The 22647-nt window shown below is 49.3% G+C and overlaps 1 protein-coding gene across 3 annotated transcripts in view; it reads left to right on the forward strand.

The window, feature by feature from the left end:
* The window catches only part of LOC100921588 (septin-2), a 100207-nt gene that overhangs the window by 55034 nt on the left and 22526 nt on the right, over positions 1-22647 (forward strand). For all 3 annotated transcript variants that reach the window (XM_031948986.1, XM_031948984.1, XM_031948985.1), the window contains one exon: positions 21552-21644. In XM_031948986.1, coding sequence (XP_031804846.1) covers positions 21552-21620 — 69 coding nt within the window. In that variant the 3' untranslated portion in view covers positions 21621-21644. The remainder of the gene's footprint in view (positions 1-21551; positions 21645-22647) is intronic.

Genomic DNA, 22647 nt, shown 5'->3' on the forward strand with positions numbered 1-22647 from the left:
TCGGCATCAGTTCATCGAAATCTGTCCAGGCCTTTCTATAATCAGCCTGTTCATCATTTTTTATAGAACAATAATATCCCGTAACATTCACAGGCCAGAACTTATTCAGCCATTCCCCAGCTGACGGGCATCCACTCGGTTTCCAATTCTTTGCTACCACAAAAAGAGCTGCTACAAACATTTTTGCCCATAGAGGTCCTTTCCCCTCCTTTGTGATTTCTTTGGGATACAGACCCAGTAATGAGCCAAACTACCTTGAGAGCTTGCCGGGGCTCTCAGGATATTCTGTAAAAAGCACCTGTCGGGATGCAGGATCTGGGCGGTTATGGAGAGTCAGGTCCTTGTTTCTGAAGTTCTGTGGTTCTGAACAGTGAATGTCTGTCTGGGATGGAAAAATGGGCTAAACCTGCTAGGGTGTCAGCTTGGGCCGAGAGATTATTGTCACTTGCCTTTTCTGTATGTGGCAGCAAGGAGCTAGGCCAGAGAACTGCAGCTTGGTCCTGTTGGCTTGGACACGTGGCTTTTCCCGGTGGAGCCCCCTCGTCCCTGGGGCTGATTGACAATAACATATCCTCTGGCTAGGGCTCTGTCATCTATTGGTAATCTCACTAGCTAGGTCTCTAGTATTTACAGGCAGTAACAATAGCTAGGGCTCTATCAGCTGTTGGTAGTAAAGGCATCTCACTTAGCTAGAGCTCTAGCATCCATGGGCAGTAATGTCTCCTGTAGCTAGGGCTCTATCATCTATTGGCAGTAACAGCATCTCCCCTAGCGAGGGCTCTAGCATCCATGGGTATCTGTGTCTCCCGTTTCTGGTGTGTACGCTTTGCTTTTGGCGATTTGTGTGTGTGAGGTGCGTGCCATGTCCCCATGTTGGCAGAACATCGGGTTGGAAAGGGCAGCTGGCCCGGGCTCTGCCCCAGCATCTCTGTAACCAGGACAAAGCCTTCTCAGCCACCTGCACTCTGAGTTGGCGATTGTGGCCTAGCCCCTGCCTCACAGGGAGAGGATGAGCAGAGCCCTTAGGGAGCCGGAAAGTCCTGGGTGAGGGAGTCGGGCTGCAGGGGGCTGCCTTGGGGGCAAATCAGGGCCTCCTTGGGCCTCTTCTGTCCACCCTTGGTCTCCTCTCAGTTCACGGTGGAAGAGTCGCTTCTTCCAAGTGACATCGTGCTGTTGTGCCAATGGTGACTCCATCCCTTATTCTCCACTTTGACTCCGCCATCGTCCGCCACCGTCCCATCTCTTTTCATGATACATTTTATGGACAATATCCTTTATTCTGATCTTTCTGCGCAATTCCTTATCTCTTCTGTGTTACCGCCATTAAAGATAAGAAACAGTAAGAATGAGGGTGACAATTATCTCCTAGCTATGAGATACATGACCTCTGAGACTCAACTTTTTCATCTTTAAAATGGACTGTTATCCGTGCACTACCTCCCAACGTATGGCAAAGTCCTACAAGGCTCCTTGAAAGTCATCCCAAGAGAGCTGTGTGATCCTGCCAGTATCGAGAAGGGACCAGGAAGTGGATGCCCCCCAAAGGCCCTTGTCACGGTCACGGAGACTGTCCAGTGCCAGTGAGATCCCCTCCAGGTGCCCTTGTTCTGATTTCGAGCCTGCCCGGTGAGATCCCTGATTATGTTTAAAAGGGCAGCCTCGTTCTCCACCCGGGAAAAATCAAGTGGATGAAAAGGACCTGAGAAGTACCTGGGCTCCGATAGGCTGTCGGAGCAACCGAAGGAGGGCGTCTCTCGGTCTGTATCCCGGGCCCAAGGTTCGAGAATTAACAGCTTTGTCGTAATTGCTCATTTGAGAGTGCAAACATTTAATTCGGAAGGAGAAAGGAGCTTCCAAAGTAGCAAAGAGGAGCTGCCCAAGCCCCAGGGGGAAGGAGATTGGGAACCGTTGGCCTTGTCCTCTCAGAGGAGACAGATGGAGGAAGGAGCCTGGACCCGGAGTCTGGCCTTTTGTTTGCTCATCCTGACTCGGGCTTGGAGCGTGACCCAAAATGGGCGAGCTTCCTTATGGGTTCGAGTCCGAGGTGAAGGTTAACTTATCAAAATTAACTGGGGAAAGTGTTGAGAGAGGGGATGGCTGAGACAGCAGGCTCTGGGCCACACCTGGAGAAGGCTGCCAGCTAGTGCTGCTGATAAACAGGGGAGAGATTTCTGGGGGAGGGGCGTGCCTAAGATCGGTAGACTAGGAAGACTCCGTTTTGTGTTTGCTTAGAGTCCCTTGGAATGGCACGCCCCCCCCCCCCCCCCCCCCCCCCCCCCGCCCTGGACATGGGTCACAGTGTGAGTTGGGATTCTGGGGTCCCCTAGTTTCCCCAGCAGCCTTGAGGTCCCACTCTCAGAGTCGGGGAGTCGGGGAAGGTGGGCCTGTGGGAATGGCGTCCCCCGGCTGAGCCCCATCTCCCGACCTGCCCAGGGCCCATGACAGACGTTTTGGGGCTTGAGATCTTGTGTGGTATGTGGGGTGGGGCGGGGAGGAAATGGGCCCGCATTCCTTGGCTTGGGCCAAGAAAATAAACAGCCGATTCCCTTCTGTTCTGTGTTCCGGCCAGTCTGGACGCTCCACCTCCTAGCTACGGCTCCACGGGGTTTGCGTAACTCCAGGGAGGATTTGGGTTTGGGGGGGAGCCAGAGACCGTCATTGTCAGAGCATCACCTCCGCTTTTTCCCCTCCAAGACCCCGTCTGTGCCACTTGGTGGCGTCCGTCCCCGTCTCAGCTCCTCAGAGGGGACACGTTGTGGGGGCTCCCCTGACCGTGGGACTGGTCGTAGGTGGGAGAGGAGGTGGGGGGGTGCAGAGACCACTGTCCTGGGGCCCAGAGGGAGCCTCCTGCTGCTGACAGTAGCCACCGCTCGCAGCCGGCAATAATCTTTCTTTCAAAGTGATCTCTTGGCGGTCTTCCCTTCCCCCCGTGACCCTGGGGAAGGAGCCTGAAAAGTGGGGAAAATCTTGTGCCGGGCCCAAAATGCCCAGAACACAGTGGAAGTAGCGGTCGATAGTGGATCGCCGGCACCCAGTGTGTTAGGGAGGAACGTCTCCAGCCGGGTGCTGTAAGGGGGCCAAACGGGCCGGGTCACGGAATTTGGGAAGGCTGGAGGTGGAGAAAGATGCCAGGTCATACAGAGTGGGAGATGCCAAGCAGAAGAATCGCTCCCTGCCGGCTCTGATGCCCGAGGCTGTTGGGAGTGACCTGGCTCTGTGGGCATTTGAGGAATGCACTTGGGAGACGGTGTGGAGAACTTGGAGGTCATAGGGGCACAGCAGCCAGGAGGCCGGGGCATGGCGGGGGCTGGGAGGGGGAGAGAAAGGAGAGTGACAGGAGGCAAAAATAGCCCGATTTGGCAGCTGGGATCAGGGACACTGCCCGTGGTGTCTGTGCCTTGGCTTCCTGAAGCAAGGGGCTGCCCAAGGGAGCCCCTTCCAGTCTGGGCCCTAGAGAGCAGCCCTTCTCTTTGTGTTTTGCTCTATTTCCCTTGGATGATCTTCGGGTATCACAGTATCAACTCTTCCTGCCGTCCAGTTTTCTCTGATCGTTCTGTTTATCTGTAATGTAGGAACTACCTAGAACTAAAACTGGTGGATTGGGAACAGAGTGGAACTAGAACCCCCTTCCCTAGGCTCGGGCTGCGGTTCGCATCATCATGGACCGAGTCTGAGGTCCATTTAAATCCCTGGCTCTTTTTCAAAAATACTCGTCTGGCCGTACCTGCATCTTCTGCAGCTGCTTTTTTGAGCCAAAATGTGGAACTTTGCTTTTTTAATGTCAAATTGTAGTCAGCAGTCAGCCAACATTTACTAAGTGCCCAACAGTCAGCGATTATTAAGCGTCTACTGTGTGCCAGGCAGTCCACAAGCCAGGACCTGCCCTTAAGGAGATGCCAGTCTAATGAGGGACAGTGCTTGCCAGCACATGGGTGCAAAGTAAGCGCTCTGCCAGAGGAATGATCAGCACGGGGAAGGTGCTGAGGCCCCAGAATTGGGGGGGGGGATTTAATGGAAGTCAGTAGGCAGAACCAAGGAGGAGGAGAAATGTGGGAGAGGCCAGAAGTGCCCGGGGCTGAAGGGTCCTGGTCATGGAACAGCCGGGAGGCCAATGAGTGAGGGGTGGGAGGGGCTGCACAAGGGAGGCTTTGGAGGCAACAGGAGCATTTTGTGTTTGATCCTGGGAGCCATGAGGAGTGTGTGTGTGTGTGTGTGTGTGTGTGTGTGTGTGTGAGAGAGAGAGAGAAAGAGAGGTCGGGATGACGCAGTCACATCTGAGCTTTGGGAGGGTCACTTGGTGGCTGAATGAGGCCAGCTGACGTTGGGGAGAGACTGAAGGCCTGCCCATGGGTGGGCTGTGAAGGGATGCTGGTACAAGTGTGGGCGGTGTCAGAGGGGGCGGGGGCTGTAGTGGTCAGGCCTTGGTAACAGCTTATTGAGGAGGGGGGGAGTCCACAGCGACCCCTTGGTAGTGAGCCTGAGGGACTGGAGGGAGGCTGCCTCTGCAATAAGGGAAGTGTGTGTGTGTGTGTGGGGGGGGGGGGGGGGAGAATGGCTCCGTTTTGGACACAATGACCTATTGGTCCACACTTGGACCTCCGGCTGCAGATGTTGGAAAGGTGGTGGGGCGGGGTGCAAGGTTGGTGGTGGGCAGAGAAATTGGGGGCAGAAGAGGTCAGACTGTCTGCAGAGATGGTAACAAAGTTCCAGCCGCTGCTGAGAGGAGAGGAGGGCCCAGGCAAAGCCCTTGCAGAGGGCAGCCCAGAGGAGGAGGATCCCACGGAAGGAGGCTCAGGGGGGGGGGAAGAGAGCGTCTGGGAGGGAGGCTCCCGAGTCTGACGCCCCCGTTCCCGCCAACCAGCCCTCCACACTTGGGTTGTCGGGAAATGCAACAACCGTACGGCTGTCCTTCATCAGAGCCTCTGACTCAAAAGAGACATGACTTAGACCGGGAGTTGCTCACTTATGTTTATAACAGACTTTGCTCACTTATGTCTATAACAGACTTTGCTCACTATAACGGGCCTTGCTCACTGTAGCACTTGCATTCAGCTGGGGACGGCTGCTCGGGGGCAGATTCCCCAGACACACCAAAGTAAGCAGTCATTTGGGCCAGGGAGGCTGCTAACAGCTGGCTCTGATGGACTCAAGTGGGAAGCCCCACCTGCACGGGGCCTTGGATGGCCTGGTTCTCTGAGAAGTGCAGGGGAGGAGAGCGTTCCAGGCGTGGGAGAGGGACACTAATATCCGGGGAAATTCTAGAGGAAGCAGTTCGGTCTGACTGGTGCTTGACACAGGAAACCAGTCTACAAAGAGATGGGAGCCAAACTGCCAAGGGCTTTAGATGCCCCAAAGAGAAATTGTATTTTTCCCGAGCGGAGAGGTGCAAGCTTCTGGGAGGAGAGTCCAGCTCTGTGTTCTGGGAAGCCCACTTTGGTGAGGGTCTGGTGTAGGCGCTCGAAGAGACAGTAAGTTTGGGGGCCATTTCTGAAAAACAATTCGGAACTGCACCCGAAAAATTGGGCGTGCCCTTTGACCCAGTGGTCCTGATATTTGGTCTATACCTGAAAGAGATCAGAGAAAGATTTAAAAGTACATTTATAGCACTTTTTTTCTTCTAATTTTATTTTATTTTTTATTATAGCTTTTTATTTACAAGACATTTGCATGAGTAATTTTTCAGCATTGACCCTTGTAAAACCTTCTGTTCCAACTTTTCCCCTCCTTTCCCCCACCCCCTCCCCTAGATGGCAGGTAGTCCCATACATGTTAAATATGTTAAAGTATATGTTAAATACAATATATGGATAGATATTTATACGGTTATCTCACTGCACAAGAAAAATCAGATTTAGAAAGAAGGTAAAAATGACCTGGGGAAGAAAATCAAAACTGCAAGTGGACAATAACAGAAGGAGGAAATGCTATGTTGGGATCCACACTCATTTCCCAGAGTTCTTTCGCTGGGGGTAGCTGGTTCTCTTCATTACTGAACAATTAGAACTGATTTGGATCCTCTCAGTGTTGAAGAGCCACGTCCGTTAGGATTGATCATCATATAGTCTTGTTGTCATCTATAATGATCTCCTGGTTGTTCTCATTTCCCTCAGCATCAGTTCGTGTAAGTCTCTCCAGGCTTCTCTGAAATCATCCTGTTGGTCATTTCTTACTGAACAATAATATTCCATAACATTCATGTACCCTCACTTATTCCGCCATTCCCCAACTGCTGGGCAGCTACTCAGTTTCCAGTTTCTGGCCACCACAAACAGAGCAGCCACAAACATTTCTGCCCATGTGGGTCCCTTTCCCTCCTTTAAAGTCTCTTTGGGATATGGGCCCAGTAGGAACACCATATAGCACCTTTTTATGGTGCAGAGAACTGGAAACTAGGGGAGTGCCCATCAACGGGGAACGGCAGAACAAGTTGTGGTATAATATTGGATCAGAACCCTGTTGTGCTGCAGGAAATGGTGAGTGGGAGGGCTTCGGAGACCCCAGCACAAAGTGGAACGAGAGAACCAGGAGAATCATGTCTACAAGCATGTAAACTCAGTCAGTTCTGAAAGACTGGGGAGTCTCATCAACACAGCGAGCAACCATGATTTCAAAGCACTCATGATATCAAATGCTTCCACCTCCAGATGGAGAAGTGAGAGAATCAGTGTATCCTGAAGCATATTTTTTCCTTCTTTTCCTTTCTCTTTTCTTGTCTTTCTCTTCTCCAAGTCCGATTTTGCAGCGGGCGTTGTTTTCCTTGCTTTCTTGAGGAGGGAGAGGGAGGGAGTACTAGAGGGATTGCAGGCCTTGGGAATCTCATGTTAGAGTTAACTCTGTGGCGGACCCAGTTGCATGATCGCGTGACTTTATCTGCATTTCTGAGTGCTCGGATTAGATAGAAGGTGGTCACTGAAGGTGATTCAGGTTTGGGACTTAGGAAGAGAGGCCCATGGAGGGCGGGGGGAGACTCCAGGGAAGAAGCCCAAGTCCAAATAAGGAACTGACTCTCAATTGTGTCAAGATTCTTACAGACAAGAAGGTGACTTCAAACCACCGCTTATGCCCTGGGAAAAGCCAAGGAGGGGCAGGGTGTTTGGAGGCTGTGGGGAGGTTACAGGATGATTGTAGGAAGAAGGACCAGGGAGCTATGGAAGGATAGGGAGTGATGGACACAGAGGCATTTCCTCATTGAGGACTTGGAGCTGTTGTAGGTAATGACAAAGATCAAGGCCTTGATCATCCCTTTGGGCAACAGAGTGGGAGGGAGGCCATGCTAGGCAAACTAGGTGACCAGGGTGCTCCTAAAGATGGGGTGGAGATGGGAACAGCGTGAGCCACAGACTTCATTAGCTTAGTGACCCGTAGTTACCTGCTGCCAGGTGCCAGAGACAGCAGTGGGACTGGATGCCCTTGACCTCTAGGGAGAAAAGCTGCTGGGAGATAGCATTGGGGGGAGTACCTGGAAGGGGCCGTGAAAAACCAGGCTGGAGGGGAACAGAGGCAGGGGGGCTGGTCTTTGTCTTCTTGGGGGACCGGGTTTCTGTGAGCACAAAGTGATGGAGAATGAAAGGAAGAGGCGGGGGGGGGGGGGGAGGGAGAGAGACAGAGAGAGAATGTGAGTATGCGTGTGTGTGTGTGTGCGCGCACGCACATGTACATTGTTATAGATGTCTTTCAAAGAGCTAAAAGATACTGGGTGTTACAGCGACTGATGGGTAGTGCCGTGTCCCATGCCGAGAAGCTTCTAAGAATGTGTCCTATTTGAGGGGAAAACCTTGGATTGGGGGGTTGGGAGGCTCGCTCTAGAGTAACTGGATTTCTCAGAACAAAAATCTCCTTGGTCCCAGGGGAGGGATCCCGATATTCCCCAGGAAGAAGCGCTGACCTAATTGGCATCAGTGCTTGAGCGGGAGCCTGGATGTGCCGTTGAGAAAGGCCTCAAGAGTCAGGGATCCTGACCCTCCCAAACTGAACGTCCAGAGACTGATGGGAACTGGTGGGTCGGCGGCAAATGTTTTCCTAGGAGTTCAGCTCTCATGGGCTTCCTTCAGCCAGGCTCGTGGCCACAGTGGCGCAGCAACAGTTAAAAACTTGGGGAAAATATAGTATTTCCAGTGCCAATATACGCGGTAAAGAAACCAGTGACACATTTCTTTTCTGGATGGAAGGGCCTCTGTCGGGGCTGGGGAATGGCTCGGACTCAGATGTATTTTTCTTGGCTTTAATTAACAGGATTAGTTGCACCCTTTGTCATTTTTGGTATTGAAGGTATTTTTAACACACACAGTGAGTATCGTGGGAACATCCTGAAGTTCCCGGCATGTCTGTGGTCCAAGATCAGCCCTTTTTCCCACCATCCCCCAGCCTTCCTTTTCAGAGGCTAAAGCACTTGATTGGGGTCTGCCTATTTTTGTCCACTTGTGTTTAAAATTAAAACCTAGATAAAGCTGGAAAAAGTCAGTGTTCAGTTACAGTTCCCCTTTCCGTGGTTCGGTTATCAGCTGTCTTGAATAACTGTGTTAGCTAGAGAGGGCGATGACAGGGATAGGGGGCTATTGACCACAGCACGGGAATGGTGTCATTCACCAGAGAAAGTCTAGTGAGAGACAAGGAAAAAGGGGGATCTTCCCAGGAGCCCAGAAAGACCCTTCTTTCTGGGGGGAGGGGCGTTCTCCTCGGGAAAGCACCCGATTTGCTCCTTCTTTAATGAGGGTTCCTCAGTTTTATGAGGAATACATTATATCTGGAATTATTATCATTAATAACAATTAACTCTAGCAAAGATGAGATGACAGTAATGGAGAGGATGATGATGAGAATGCAGAAAACTTTGGGGCTTTATAAGGATTCTACAAAAATCATCCCCCTTGAGTCTTATAATACCGTGAACTTGTAGTGAAAGTGTCATTATCCCTATTTTATAGGTAAAGTAAGTGAAGTCCATAAAACTGTGTATATCCTTTGATCAGCACTGTCTCTACTATAATCCCAAAGAGATCATAAAGAAGGAAAAACCCACATGTGCAAAAATGTCTGTGGCGGCCCTTTTTGTGGTGGCAAGGAACTGGAATGTGAGCGGATGCCCAGCGGTGCGAGAATGGCTGAATTGTGGTATATGAATGTGAGGGGATATTATTGTTCTGTAAGAAACAACCAGCAGGAGGATTTCAGAGAGGCCTGGAGAGACTGACAGGAACTGATGCTGAGGGAAGGGAACAGGACCAGGAGATCATTGTACACAGCAATAACAAGATTATTCGATGATCGATTCCGATGGACGTGGCTCTATTCTACAATGTGATGATTTAGGCCAGTGCCAATGATCTCCTCCAGGCCGAGGAGAGAGCTGACTGCACCCAGGGAGGACTATGGGAGCTGAGTGTGGATCACAACAGAGCATTTTCACGCTTGTAGTTTGCTTGCATTTTGTTTTCTTTTTCCTTTTTTTCCTTTTTTCTTGTACAGCATGATAAATGTGGGAATATATGTAGAAGAATCACACATGTTTAACCTATATTGGATCACTTGCTATCTAGGGGAGGGGAGATGGGGAGAGAGGGGGGAAAAAATCTGTCATAACGTTTTGTGAGGGTGAATGTTGGAAACTATCCATATGTGTATTTTGAAAATTAAAAAAAAAAAACTTGTTAAAAAAAAGAAAAGAAATGGAAGAAACAGAAGCCCCCAAAGGTAGTATTGGGATCCAAATTTAGGTCAGAGAATTCTAGGATTAGTGGTAGAAGAGGTTTGAGCGCTCACACCCATTGAATCCTTTCATTTCACAAATGACAGGAGGGAACAAGTATATATTAAGCACCTACTATGTGCTGGGTACTCTGCCAAGTGCTTCACAGACATGTCATTTGGTCCATACAACCTCCTGGGAGGTGGGTGCGAGGAGGACTCCCATTCTGTGGAGGAGGGAACAGAGACAGAGCTGCACGCAGCTCAACATGTCTGAGGCTCAACTATTCCTGCCTCTGAGCCCAGCGCTCAGAGCCTCTGGGGATGAGGACTGAGCAACCCCTGGAATCTTGGATCTTCAGGTAGAAGGACCTCAAGCCCAGAGGGGAAGGTCCTGCCTAAGGTCACCCAGGTGGTGACAGGACTTGAATCCCCAGGGCTCTCTCCAGAGCAGTCCTCGTCCCCCTGCACCATTCCACCCTGACAGGGCAGGTTTCTTCTTTAATGGAAGAGTCTTTTACTTGCCTAGGGCTGGCACCCACTGCCCAGGAGGTGTGGACAGATCTCCCATTCATCCAATTCACCCTTGGTCTGAAGCAGAGGCGAGGCTAGAAGACCTGGCAGGGGTCCAAACTCTGGGCAGCAAGGAATCCACTCTAGTGCAAAGTGGAGGGGGAGGAGGATAAGCCCAGAGAGGGAAGATGGAGCCAGATCTTGGAGGCTTTTCTATGTCTGGGGAGTGTGTGTTTTATCCCAGGACAACTGGGAGACATGGAAGTTACTTGAGCAGAGGAATAGCATGGGTCAGAACTGGGTTTTCGGAACACTAGTTCTGTACTTGTGTGGAGAGAAAAGGGAAGAATCTGGATGCCAGGAGACCAATTATATGGCTGTTGTTCAGTTGGGGGAAGTCACTAAGCTGTGATCCCTCATTCCTACTTACTCCCCCCCACCTTGCCCTCCACGTAAAAGCTTTTTCTTGCCTCTTCTATGTGAGATAATTTACACCTGCTTTTCCCTTTCTCCCAGTGTATCCCTTTCTCACCTCCATAATTTCATTTTTAAAGATAATATTCCTTCATATTCAATTCATACCTATGTACTCTATATATATTCCTTCTGTCTTAATAGTAAGGTCCCATGCAAACAATTTAACCTTATTAAGTCCCTTCTGATTTCCCTTTCCTGTTTCCCTTTTTATGTTTCTCTTGAGTCTTGTATTTAAAAGTCAGATTTTCTATTCATCTCTGGTCTTTTGATCAAGAATGTTTGTCCATTTTGCTTGAAATGCCCGTCTTCTCTTTTGAAGGATTATATTCAGTTTTTCTGACTCTTGGTTGTAATCCTAGTTCCTTTGAGCTCTGGAATCCCCCAGAAGCTTTATAATAGAAGCTGCTAAATCTTGTTATTCTGACATTGGCTCCATGATAACTTGAATTGGTTCTTTCTGGCTACTTGTAATATTTTCTCCTTGACCTGAGAGCTCTGGAATTTGATGCTGATCTTCCTGGAATACTTTCAAGAGTTGACTTGTGGATTCTTTCAATTTCTATTTTCCTCTGATTCTAGAGTATCAGGGCAGTTTTCCTTCATAATTTCTTTTTTCTTTTTTTTAATAGTAGCTTTTTATTTTCAAAATACATGCAAAAATAGTTTTCAACATTTACCTTTGCAAAACCTTGTGTTTCAGATTTTTCTCCCTCCCTTTTCCCCACTCCCCTCCCTAGATAGCAAGTAATTGAGTTAAACATGGGCAATTCTTCTATATGTATTTTCACATTGATCTTGCTGTGCAAGAAAAATCAGATCAAAAAGGAAAAGAAATGAGAGCAAAAAAACAAAGCAAGCAAACAACAATCAAAGGTGAAAATCCTGTGCTTTGATCCACATTCATTCTCCATGATGCAGACAGCTCTCTCCATCACACGTCTTTTGGAATTAGGCTGAATGACCTCATTGTTGAAAAGAGCCATGTCCATCAGAATTGATCATCATATAGTACTGTTGTTGAAGTATATAATGATCTCCTGGTTCTGCTTATTTCACTCAGCATTGGTTCAAGTCTCTCCAGGCCTTTCTGAAATCATCTTGCTGGTTGTTTCTTAAAGAAAAAGAATATTCCATCACATTCATAGACCATAACTTATTAACCAATCCCCAACTGATGAGCAGCCTCTCAGTTTCCAGTTCCTTGCCACTACAAACATCCTTCATAATTTCTTGAAAGATAATATCTAGTTTCTTTTTTTGATCATGGCTTTCAGGTAGTCCAATAAGTCTTACATTCTCTCTTCTAGATCTAGGTCAGTTGTTTTTTCCTGTTTTTAAAAACATTCTTGGGGCAGCTAAGTGGCACAGTGGATAGAGCACCAGCCCTGAAGTCAGGAAGACCTGAGTTCAAATCTGGCCTCAGATACTTAACACTTCTTAGACCTTGTGCAAGTCACTTAACTCCAGCTGCCTCAATTAAAAAAAAAAAAAAAACAACAGCAACAAAAATTTTAAAAATTATTATTATCATATTTATATTATTATTTTCAACATTATTTTTCATAAGATTCTGATTTCTATTCAGTTGTTTTTCCAATGAGATATTTTATATTTTTTCCTATTTTTCATTCTTTTGGTTTTGTTTGATTGCTTCTTAATTTCTGAGTCATTTACTCAATTCTAATTTTTAAGGAATGATTTTCTTCTGAGCATTTTTTGTACTTCCTTTTCCATTTACCCAATTCTACTTTTTAAAGAGTTTTATTTTCCTTCAGTGCATTTTTTTGTACCTCTTTTTCTATTTAGCCAATTCTCCTTTTTTTATTTTTTACAGCATTCTTCTCATTGGCTTTTTTTTTTGTATTTCCTTTACCATTTGACATCCCTCATTTCTCTTCCCAATTTTTCCTCCATTTCTATTACTTAATTTTCAGAAAATGTTTTGAACTCTTCCAATTGATGTATTTTTTTGAGGCTTTGGATGTAGGAGCTTTGACTTTGTTATCTTCTTCTGAGCGTGTTTTTTTTTAACTTTTCACCATAGTTTCTTTTTTCCTTCCTTCCTTCCTTCCTTCCTTCCTTCCTTCCTTCCTTCCTTCCTTCCTTCCTTCCTCCTCCCTCCCTCCCTCCCTTCCTTCCTTCCTTCCTCCCTTCCTCCCTCCCTCCCTCCCTTCCTTCCTTCCTTCCCTCCTTCCTTCCTTCCTTCCTTCCTTCCTCCCTCCCTCCCTCCCTCTTCCTCCCTCCCTTCCTCCCTCCCTTCCTCCCTCCCTTCCTTCCTTCCTTCCTTCCTTCCTTCCTTCCTTCCTTCCTTCCTTCCTTCCTTCCTTCCTTCCTTCCCTCCTTCCCTCCTTCCCTCCTTCCCTCCTTCCCTCCTTCCCTCCCCAGGGTCACAGAGATAGAAGTGTCTGAGGGCAAATTTACACTCAGGTCTTCCTGACTTCAGGGCTGGTGCTCTATCCCCTGAGCCACTTAGCTGCCCCACCATAGTTACTTTTTATGGTCAGAATTTTTTTCTGTTGTTTGCTCATTTTCCCAGCCTTTTACTTGATTTTTTAAAATCTCGTTATTAAAGTAGGACTCTGTTTCCATGGTAGAAAGAATTTTCTACCCCCAACTTCAGAATTTTTGTGTAACTGTTTTCAGAGATACTTCTAGGGACTTTTCAATTTTCAGTTCTTCCAAGACCGTACGATCTAAGGAGCGCTGTTTACTACTTTTCTGCCCTGCAACTGTGAGGAGGGTTCTCTCCACTGTGGCCACAAGCTCTGGTGTGTTAGTGCTCCTCCTCACCCTGCAGTCTCCTTCTGAGCACTTGTTCAACCATCTCACCATTATCTGTGGGCTGAGAGTTCCAAAAACAGTTTTTGCCACTGATGCTGCTGATTTAGTGGTTCCCAAGGCCTGCTTCTGTTTGCTGGGGCCAGGCTGTGCTGGTGCAGTTTGGGCTGGACTCTATGCCACTCTCACCCTGATGTGATGAACTTTTTCCTGCCAACCTTCTAAATTTCTTGGGCTAGAAAATTGTTTTACTCAGTCTTTTTATGGATTTTGCTGCTCTAGAATTTGTTTAGAATCATTAACTAAAAGTATTTGGAGACATTTGGGGGAGAGCGCAAGCAAATCCTTGCCTTTACTCCATCATCTTGGCTCTGCCCTTTCCAAGCTGTGTTTTTTAATCTCAACTGGGCTCTCACCACAGCAAGGCAAACCTTTTGTTCCTGCCTAATCGATTCTCTGTTTCACTCTGGTCCTTCAGAGCAGGGGCCTTACAAACCTTCTTTTCTCTCCAGCCTCCCACTGAATTCCTGTCCCCTTAAACCCTTCCCATCTCCTCCTTTCTCTTTTACTGTGGCAACCAACATCAAGAGACTCCTTTTTGCCTCCTTTTGTATTTCTAGAGCTAACTCAGTATCTGGGTCAAAAGTTATGGACATTTTCATTCAAATTGCTTTTCTGAGCTGGTTGTACTGTTCGGCAGCTCCGCTGACAATGTATCAGTGTGCTTTATCTTCCCCCAACTCCTCCAACTTGACTAGTCTCATGATTTTTCTTCTTGAAGAAACCTGACTCATACTAGCTATTTAATAGCTGTTTATTGATTGAATGAAATATCTATGAAAAACAGCAGAAATAAGGGTCAGTTTACACAGATTGAGAGAATGCTTTGTTCTCGGAATTCTCAAAAAGTTGAAGGGTTATCATTATAGTATCTTATATATAGTTATATAATTAATTTTTTTTTTTAATGATAGAGAAGTCGTGTGGGAGGCAGGGAGATCCTAGTCTTTTTTCCTCCCAATCCCGGATGGTCTCTAGACCTGTGGCAGATTCTTCTCCTGCCAGAGGGGCACCATTTTCTCAGTGAAGTGCAAGGGGAGACCCTCATTTGAGGGGATCGGAGGAGAGAAGAGGCTGGGCTGTATTTGAGAGATGGTGAGTGGGTCTTGACTTTAGCTGCAACCTGGGGGCTGAGAGATAGTGAGGAGAGAGAAGGGGACCTAGATTGTGAGCCTGGAGGATTGGGAGAAAGCTGTCGTTTGCCATAGTAAGAAAGAAGGAGGTAGGAAGGGAAATCATTGGTCACTTCGGAGAGAGCAGTTCCAGTGGAGTGGCGATGTCAGAAGCCAGATGTCAGGAGTTAAGCAGAGGACAGGTGGAGGCCCCTCTTGTAGATGTCTTTCAGCCTTTACAAAGAGTTTAGTGACAAAGGGCAGGAGGATGTATGAAGATAGGGAGGTGGAAGGTGACTGAGGATTTGTTTGGAATCTCAGAAACAGAATCAGGACTAAAATTGTCCCAGCATCCCACAGTGCTTTCCTCGCCCAGTGTGGGGAGGAGTTGCAGCTATTGTTCCATTTACAAATATTAGGCAATTGAGGCTCGGAGGAAGTGACTTACATATGGGGCAAAAAGCTGCAAGTGTCAGCTAAGATTTTCAATACAATTGATCCAAGAAATATTTATTAAATACCGACTGTGTGTGAGAAACCAGACTGAGTACTGGAGATACAAAGGCAAAAAAGGAAAACAGCTTTTGTTTTCAAGAAGCTTACATTCGTACAAGAAGGTTAGAGCATGTAAGGAGGTGGATATGATATGTCCTAAGGAGTGAAGGGTACAACAGGTGCTTTGGGCCTCATGCAGTCTATGTGCACTTCTACCAGATCCTTCTCGTGTATCACTTGCTAATCAGGTTATCTAGGTTTGTGTCCCATCCCCCAACCTGTCCTTGTATGTAGTTGTTTTTATGTTATTTCCCCCTTACACTATGACTTCTTGAGCAGGGTCTACCTTTGCCTCTTTTTAAATTATGCCTTTAGAAACTAAGATCTGTTTCTAGATCTTAGCTCAATACCTGGATCAAAAGTCATGGACATTTTAGTTAGTTTTGGTCAAATTGCTTTTCAACGTGGTTGTGCAGTTCAGTAGCTCCACCAACAATGTATCAGTGTGCTTTATCTTCCCACAGCTCTTCCAACTTGACTAGTCTTATGATTATTCTTTTTGATCAATCTGTACAACCTCAGTGGTTTTGGTTAGCATTTCTCTCATTGGTGATTTGGAGTATTCGTTGATGTGCTGGGTAATAGTTTACAATTCTTTTGAGATGTCTTGTGCTTATCTACTAGAGAATGGTTTTTTAATTTTCAAATTTTTCTTTTTATTATTATGAACTTGACACAGATCAACAAACATGAATATCTCCCTGGGCAAAGGGCAGCAAAAGCAGATTGCTTGTGGTCCCATGAATCTCTGATGTACATAAATTTTGTTTGACGTGCTTCGGGCTTTGCGGAGTAGCTGCCAGCACGACCCGCTTGTCTGTGGGACTGAGTTCTTTGGGAACTCTCTACATCTCCTGCTGTTGCATAATTTTGTTCACAGCAGGGACTTAATAAATGTTTCCAAAATTTAGATAGTCATTGGAAGTCTCTGGTGAAGGGAGAAGGGTAGCCCTTTGAAGGCTCTGGGGGCCAAGCAGGGAAGCAGTGTTTGCTTCTGCAAGTTTATAGGATAGAAAAAGGGTCCTCTCAAGCTGGTAAAGAAGCACGGAGGCTGCTCTGCCAGGAGGAGAAGCTCGATTGAGCTGAGTTGCACAAACACCGATTATCTTCTGCTGTTGCTTGTCCCAAGCGCACACACGGATATTTTTGGCAGCCTTCCCTTGGATGCTAAGAGCTGCTATGCTCCCGATTCCTGCTCCCTTGGGATGAGAATCTCAGCCGAGCGTGGGTCTCATGTATCTCTGGAGCGTGATTTGGGTCGGGCTGGGCCCTTGGTTCTCACTGCTCGGGCTGGCAGCCTCTACCTGGGAGAGGAAGTGGAGCCTCGCCCGCCTCGCGGGGACCTGTCTTGAAGGGCTTCCAAGTGATAACAAATCATGAATCATGCTGACAGGCGGGCGCTTCTTCCCGGAGGCCTTCATGATTGTGCTTTTCTTCTCTGAAAAAAGCCATTAATCCTCTTTCAGCAGAACTCTGAGCACGAGCAGCAAGAGCAGAAAACCTGGGCTGAGCTCCGTGCTCTGCCGCTTACCGACCCCCCTCCCCAGAATCTGAGCGCCATTTTCTCATCAGTAACATTCTGAGTTTGAAGCAGTTGGTCCTTCCAGTTCTAGCAGTCTTAATACTGTCATCTGAGTTTGGGTTTTTATATTGGAAGCTTTTCAATTCCAATTCGCCCTATTTCAGGCCCCTGTCAGGATAACCTTTTGTAATACAGCTGTTTTAATATTTGTCCCCCGCTCAGAAAGCTTCCCCGGCTCCCAGCTGCCGTTAAGTCCATGGGCTGCTTTTCCCCCGGCGTTCCAAGGCCCTCGCCCTGTGCCACCAAACCTTTGTCTGTTGAGTCTCAGACTTGGGAGGGAACCTCAGTGGCCTTAAGACTCTCCCCGCCTGAACAGGGATGCCTTCCACCACATCCCCAGCATGGGCTTTGCAGCCCCATCTTGGAGACCTGGTTTCCCCGGTGAATGAGAGCAGGAAAGACCAATGGCCACCGTTTTAGGAGAGAAGAGAAGGCTCTGATTGAGGGATGGAGCTTAGCCCAAGTCCCATGATGCCCCGTGTGAGAGGCGGGCATCCCACCCAGTCCTGCGGGTTTCCCTCCAGCCATCTCTCCGTCCGTGGTTCTCTCTGTCCTTGTGGCTTTCCCGTCTGTGTCTTCGCACAGTGTGTTCTGAATTCCTGGAAGGGCCTCTCTTTGCCCATTTAAATGCTGAATTCCTGTTGAACCTTTGAGACCAAACTCAACTCAACTGGGCATCCTGTCCATGAAGCCTTTCCCGCTGCCCTCAGGCCCTCCCGGCAGGCCATGCTGTGCGTCGGAGTTACCTGTGTCTTGTCCCACAGCTGGCTTGTAAGCTCCAGGGACGCAGGGGCCACGAGTCACTTCAATGGGATCTCTCTGCCAGCACTTAAAACAATCCCTGGGCCACGGAAGTGTGCCATAGGCTCGTAATCACACGTAAGACTGCAAAGAGTTGCTGAGCTGTCTGGACAGTAGATGGGGAGGGAGTTACATGGAATAGCACTGCCCTGGAGCTAGCTGGTGGTGCTGATGCCCCTAAAAGAGTTGATTTGGTGATTCCCTGCTCGTGGAACTTACTTGGTGGCTGGTGGAGCCATCCCACTAAACAGTGGTTCTCAAAGTATGGTCTAGAGAATCCTGGGGATCTTTGAAACCCTTTTAGAGGGTCTACAAATTCAAAAATAGTTTTTATTTTCAATAGGGTAAATGTCTATAAATATAATCCAGATAAACAAAAAGCTTTGGAGAGGTCCTCAACCATTTTTAATAGGATAAAGATACTGAAAACAAAAGTTTGAGAACCACTGCAAAGCATGAAACCACAACAATCGTCCCGTGTTTCAGTGGGGGCTGTCTGTGGGAGCTCCTCGCTGCTGAGCCCCTGTTAGATGAAAAAGGAGCCCTCCTCTCCAACAGTTCCCATCTCTGAGGGAGCCTCCTTCTGAGCATAATGTCCTTCTTGATAACATTTCCATCTTCATCACGCTGCAAGAAAAATCAGGTCAAAAGGAGAAAAAAAATGAGAAAGAAGGAAAAAAAAATCAAATAAACAACAAAAAGTTAAAATTCCTAGGCTTTGATCCACATTCGGTCTCCATCTCAGGATGCAGATGGCACTTTCCAGCCCACGTCTAATGGAACTGCCCCAAACTTTAGCCTCCTTCTGGCCTTCCTCATGGCAAATTAATCTCCTTAAAATAGCTGTCTGGTTGGGCAATTTGTCCTGGTTAGAGCTCCCAGAACCCTCAGGGTGAAGCCTCAGCCCTTTGGGGTCACATTCTTGCCTTTTCTGAGTCTAGTTCCAAGAGCTCTCTCAAGTTCCCATCTCCGTACCCCTCTAAACAGCCCCTCTGTAGCCCCCTGGGGCTCCCCATCCTTGCAAGCTCAAACCCTCGGCTCTCTCATTTCTCTGCCTTTCCTAAGGCTTCTTGCCCCGCCTGGATTGTGTTTCCCTTTCTTCGTTGCCTCATGAGATCCCGCCCGTATCTCAAAGCCCACCTCAGCCCTGCTTTGCCCCCGAGCCCAGCCGGAGCAAGCTCCCTGTTTGTGCATAGGCGCCTTATCTGTCCGACCAGTTTCTACACCCAGAGACTGTTCAGTTTACAAATATTTATTTCCCTGTAAGAGCAAAGCAAAGTGGAGGCTGTGGAGGAGCTGGGAGCCGAGATTAGACACCGAGATAGGGCCCGGCCCTCGGGGAGCCAAGAAAAAGCCAGAGAAATGCCGAGAATTAGGATGTGCTCTCTTACGTAATCAGGGAGGTGCAAGGCAAGGAACTTAATGAGGTCCTAGGGGCTTTCTGCCGAGGAAGCGTTTTTTGTCTGGCTCTAAAAATAGCTGGACCCGGAGACAGACGGAAAGGCCAGAGGTGGGAGGGCTCGGGCCAGTGTGGGGAGAGGCAGGCGGGAGGCGGGAGGGGGTTGGAGCGGTCGCCAGGGCCAGGTCGGAGCAGGTCTCACCTTGGAGCAAGCTCTTGGGCCCAACACATAGTAGGTCTTCAGCAGAGATTTGCTGAATAAAGCAGAGCTCCTTTTGAAAGGTTCCTTTGACCCGCTGCCTTTTCCTTGCCACCATCTTATTTCTTTTAGTTCTTAAGTTCATCAACTGAATATTCCTGCCCATTGTCTGGCCCATTTCTCGCTTGATTTGTCCAGCCTGGCTTCTGTCCCCGGCGGCTCCTCTGACTGCCCACTTTTCAGTTGGAAGTAACCTCAAGTCTCCAGGCATTTTTATGTGTGCCCCACACTGTGATAGGTGCCCGGGGAAGACAGGAAGGGGGAAAACAGCAGCCCCAGCCCCCCGATCCTTGCTCTCGGGGAGTTCACAGTCCATGATGGTGGACAAGCTTCAGTCAGAGAAAGTGGGCGAACTGGCAGAGGGAAGGCAGTGGCAGTGAGGGGGCCGGGAAGGCTTCCCGGAGGAGGCGGTGACATGTAGAGGGAGAAGAGAAGCTGGAGGGGTGACCTGGGGTGGGACTGGAGGGTCTCCTAAGCTCCTCCTGGCTTTGGAACCACTACCTTCGAATTAACCCCATACAAAGCCTAGAAATGAACCCATCCTCTTTGTTTGTTTTTTTAAAATGTTATTTAACAAGTAAGTCAGGAAAATGTTCTTCCAAATGTTCTTTTTATTACTATGGGGCTGCTCTCACCCACTCTCTGAGGGCCCCGGGTTCTCCAGTGTGCCAAGGAACCTCGGGGATCCTGCGGGTTCTCCAGCACTGAGGGACCTCGGGGAGTCAGTCTTTGCCACCAGCACCATCTGTATCTCCCCATTTTTAAGGGCCCCAATTCCATGTGACTGTTTAATGTCAACTTAACTTTGACAGTGTGACTTCCAAGCTATGGTGAGAACAAAAGTACTTTGGGGGCATCATCCTGGACCACCTGGGTCTCTGGGAAGGGGAGAAGGAGGAGGCTCTCAGCTGAGCTCAGTGTGGACCCAGTCTGCACCCCTCGTGTTCAGGTTCTGGTGACCCCATCGAGGTGCCTCCTCCATCCGTCCTCATCCTCCTTAGAGCTCTGTGGCCATTGTTTCCTCATGAACTTGGTGGTTCCTAGAAGGGAGCTTCACTGGCCCGACTGCTTGCCCAAGGGGCCCAGGGGGCCCAGAGGTGAAGAGCCCCTAGAACAGGACCTTTGCTTGCCCTGTCCAGGAGCAGGGTTCAGCTGCTTAGCAGTCTGCTGTTCCCACTCCCACCCTCCCAGAGGGGGACCAGAGCTCCCAGCATCCTCTAGACAGAGCTGTGAATTGGGGGTTGGGTCATTTGCTTATTATCATGAGTGAACGGGGGGGGGGGGGGGGCACCAAGCCTGATGATGCTCGAGGACCTGCTCTACTCTCAGAGCTGGGAGCCAGAGTTCGGGTTGGTTTGGACACTAGCTCTTGCACGGATGCTTTGTTCTGTGTAACCCCGGAGGCCCTGGGGAATCGCAGAACCAGTTTATTCCAGCTGCTCTCTTTTGTTTGAGGAGAGGCTGGGGCCCCGAAGCCACCGGGGGATTTGTCGAAGGTCTCAGAGCAAATTAGACCTGGGTTTTGTGATGGAGACGTGAGCGTGGGGCTCCAAGCGAGGGTTCCAGCCCGGGCCTCAGTCCAGTCCAGGGGGGGGGGCGGGATCTGAGGGCCCATAGGTCCCACGGAGCAGCAGAACTCCCTGGGGGCTCATTTCAAGCATCCCCAGGATTCTCCTCACACATGTCTTGGTTACCATGACAAGTCCCCCTGATGGGCCCAGCAGGCCAGGCTTGTCCCGGGGATGGCTGCTGCTCCACAAGTGGCATTAAAGGCTTTTTTGGAAAAGGAGACGGGCAGATGGTCATGTAGTGGGAATCAGAGGCAGCAGATGGCATCCCTGAGGGTTGCCCTGGCACTCCCGAGAGCGGGCGCCAGCATTCTGGGAGAATTCTTTGTGTCGCGCTTTTGGAAAGAGGCAAACCAGAACTTTATGGGATAAGGGCAAGTGGAGGCGTGGCCGGCTGTGGGGCATTCCTCATCCAGCCAAGGGGCTCCATCGCCAGCTCCATGAGCTGTGCCCGCGGCCCTGAGAGGGCGGCAGGGGGAGGCCGTCGGTCAGCGGGGTGCTCACGGCGCGTCCAGCTTCCCAGCAAAGAAAGAAGGTGGGACAGAGTCTGGAAGCCCAAGTGTGTGGGGGCTGATGGGAGACAAAAGCAGCCCCTCTGCCCTTAGGGTCAGGGGATTGTGGAGCCCGAGTGGCATGTCCGTGTCCCTAGCAGCCTCCAGGGAGCCGAGAGCTGAAGAGCCTTTCACAAGACTTCCCTTCAAGTACTTCAGTCTCTGAGTGCTCCCATTTCCCTTTGTGCTGATCTCATCCTTTTCTGTTACAGCTCCGAAGGATGCAGGAGATGATTGCGCAGATGCAGGCCCAGATGCGGATGAAGCCTGGGGATGAGTGAGAGCCTCTGGGACGGCAGCACGAGGTAGCTGGCTTTTCCCCTCTGCCTCCTTCTCCTCTTCCTCTTCCAACGCCTCCTCCTCCTCCTCTTCCTCCTCTTTTTATTTGTCGCCAAGTTGGGAGTGCCAGAGCTTTCTGATTATTGAACCAGGGGTTTGCTCTCCATCCTGCACTTGTGAAAAAGAAAGATTCTCAGTGATAGAGTATCCAGCAGGCAGGACTTTGCTTTCTATAAATGCTTCCAAACAAAGCAAATTTCTCAAGTCTGGGCTTGGCGGCGCTCGAAAAGGGAGCGCCCTCGTGCGTCTGAATCCTGGGGTGCTGGTGTGTGGCGGGGGCTGGGAAGTGCAGGAAGCCCCCGAAACAGGCCCTGACCTGGAGGCCCCCACCGCGGAGTGTGTGAGGACTAGAAAGAGAAAAAATGGGTACAAGGTGTTCGTAGCTGCACGTCAGGAATGGTGACCTGTGACTCCACTGGCCAAAAATAGGAGAGGACAAGGGACAGACCCCAGGGAGGGGATCTGGGAGCTGCTCAGGGAAGCAAGGGAGACTGAGGTGAGGGCGGGTGAAAACTAACCCCGCCCACATTGCAGCCCGAGTCCAAAGGGTCTCGAGAGGGAGCTTCAGTTCTCGGGTAAATGTCTGGCCTTGGTTGTCACGACCAACACACACGTCCTCTGGTCGAGCGCCGTCACCGAGCCCCCCTGGGCGTGAGCTAGACAGGTGCTCGGGTAGCAGCCCGCTTATCCCTCTCCCCCCCCCCCCAGCTGTGGGCCAGAGCTCTCTGCAGCTGGCACTGCCCACTCATGGGCCGCTCCCAGCCTCAGACAATGTGGGAAGTTTGGTGAGAGCCCAGGAGGGAAAAGAGCAGAACGGGCTTCGTTGTGCCCCCTTGGGCACAACTGGGGTCTTTCCTACAGACTAATTGTGTAGAACAGAAAGTCACAGAGATTGAAGGGGCGTCGCTGTTGGCAGCGCGTTAGCTTCCTTTTATTTTAAAAATGTAGAGTTGGTTGTTCATGCGGCAA

This window comes from Sarcophilus harrisii, chromosome 1, assembly GCF_902635505.1.
Source record: "Sarcophilus harrisii chromosome 1, mSarHar1.11, whole genome shotgun sequence".
Taxonomy (NCBI): domain Eukaryota; kingdom Metazoa; phylum Chordata; class Mammalia; order Dasyuromorphia; family Dasyuridae; genus Sarcophilus; species Sarcophilus harrisii.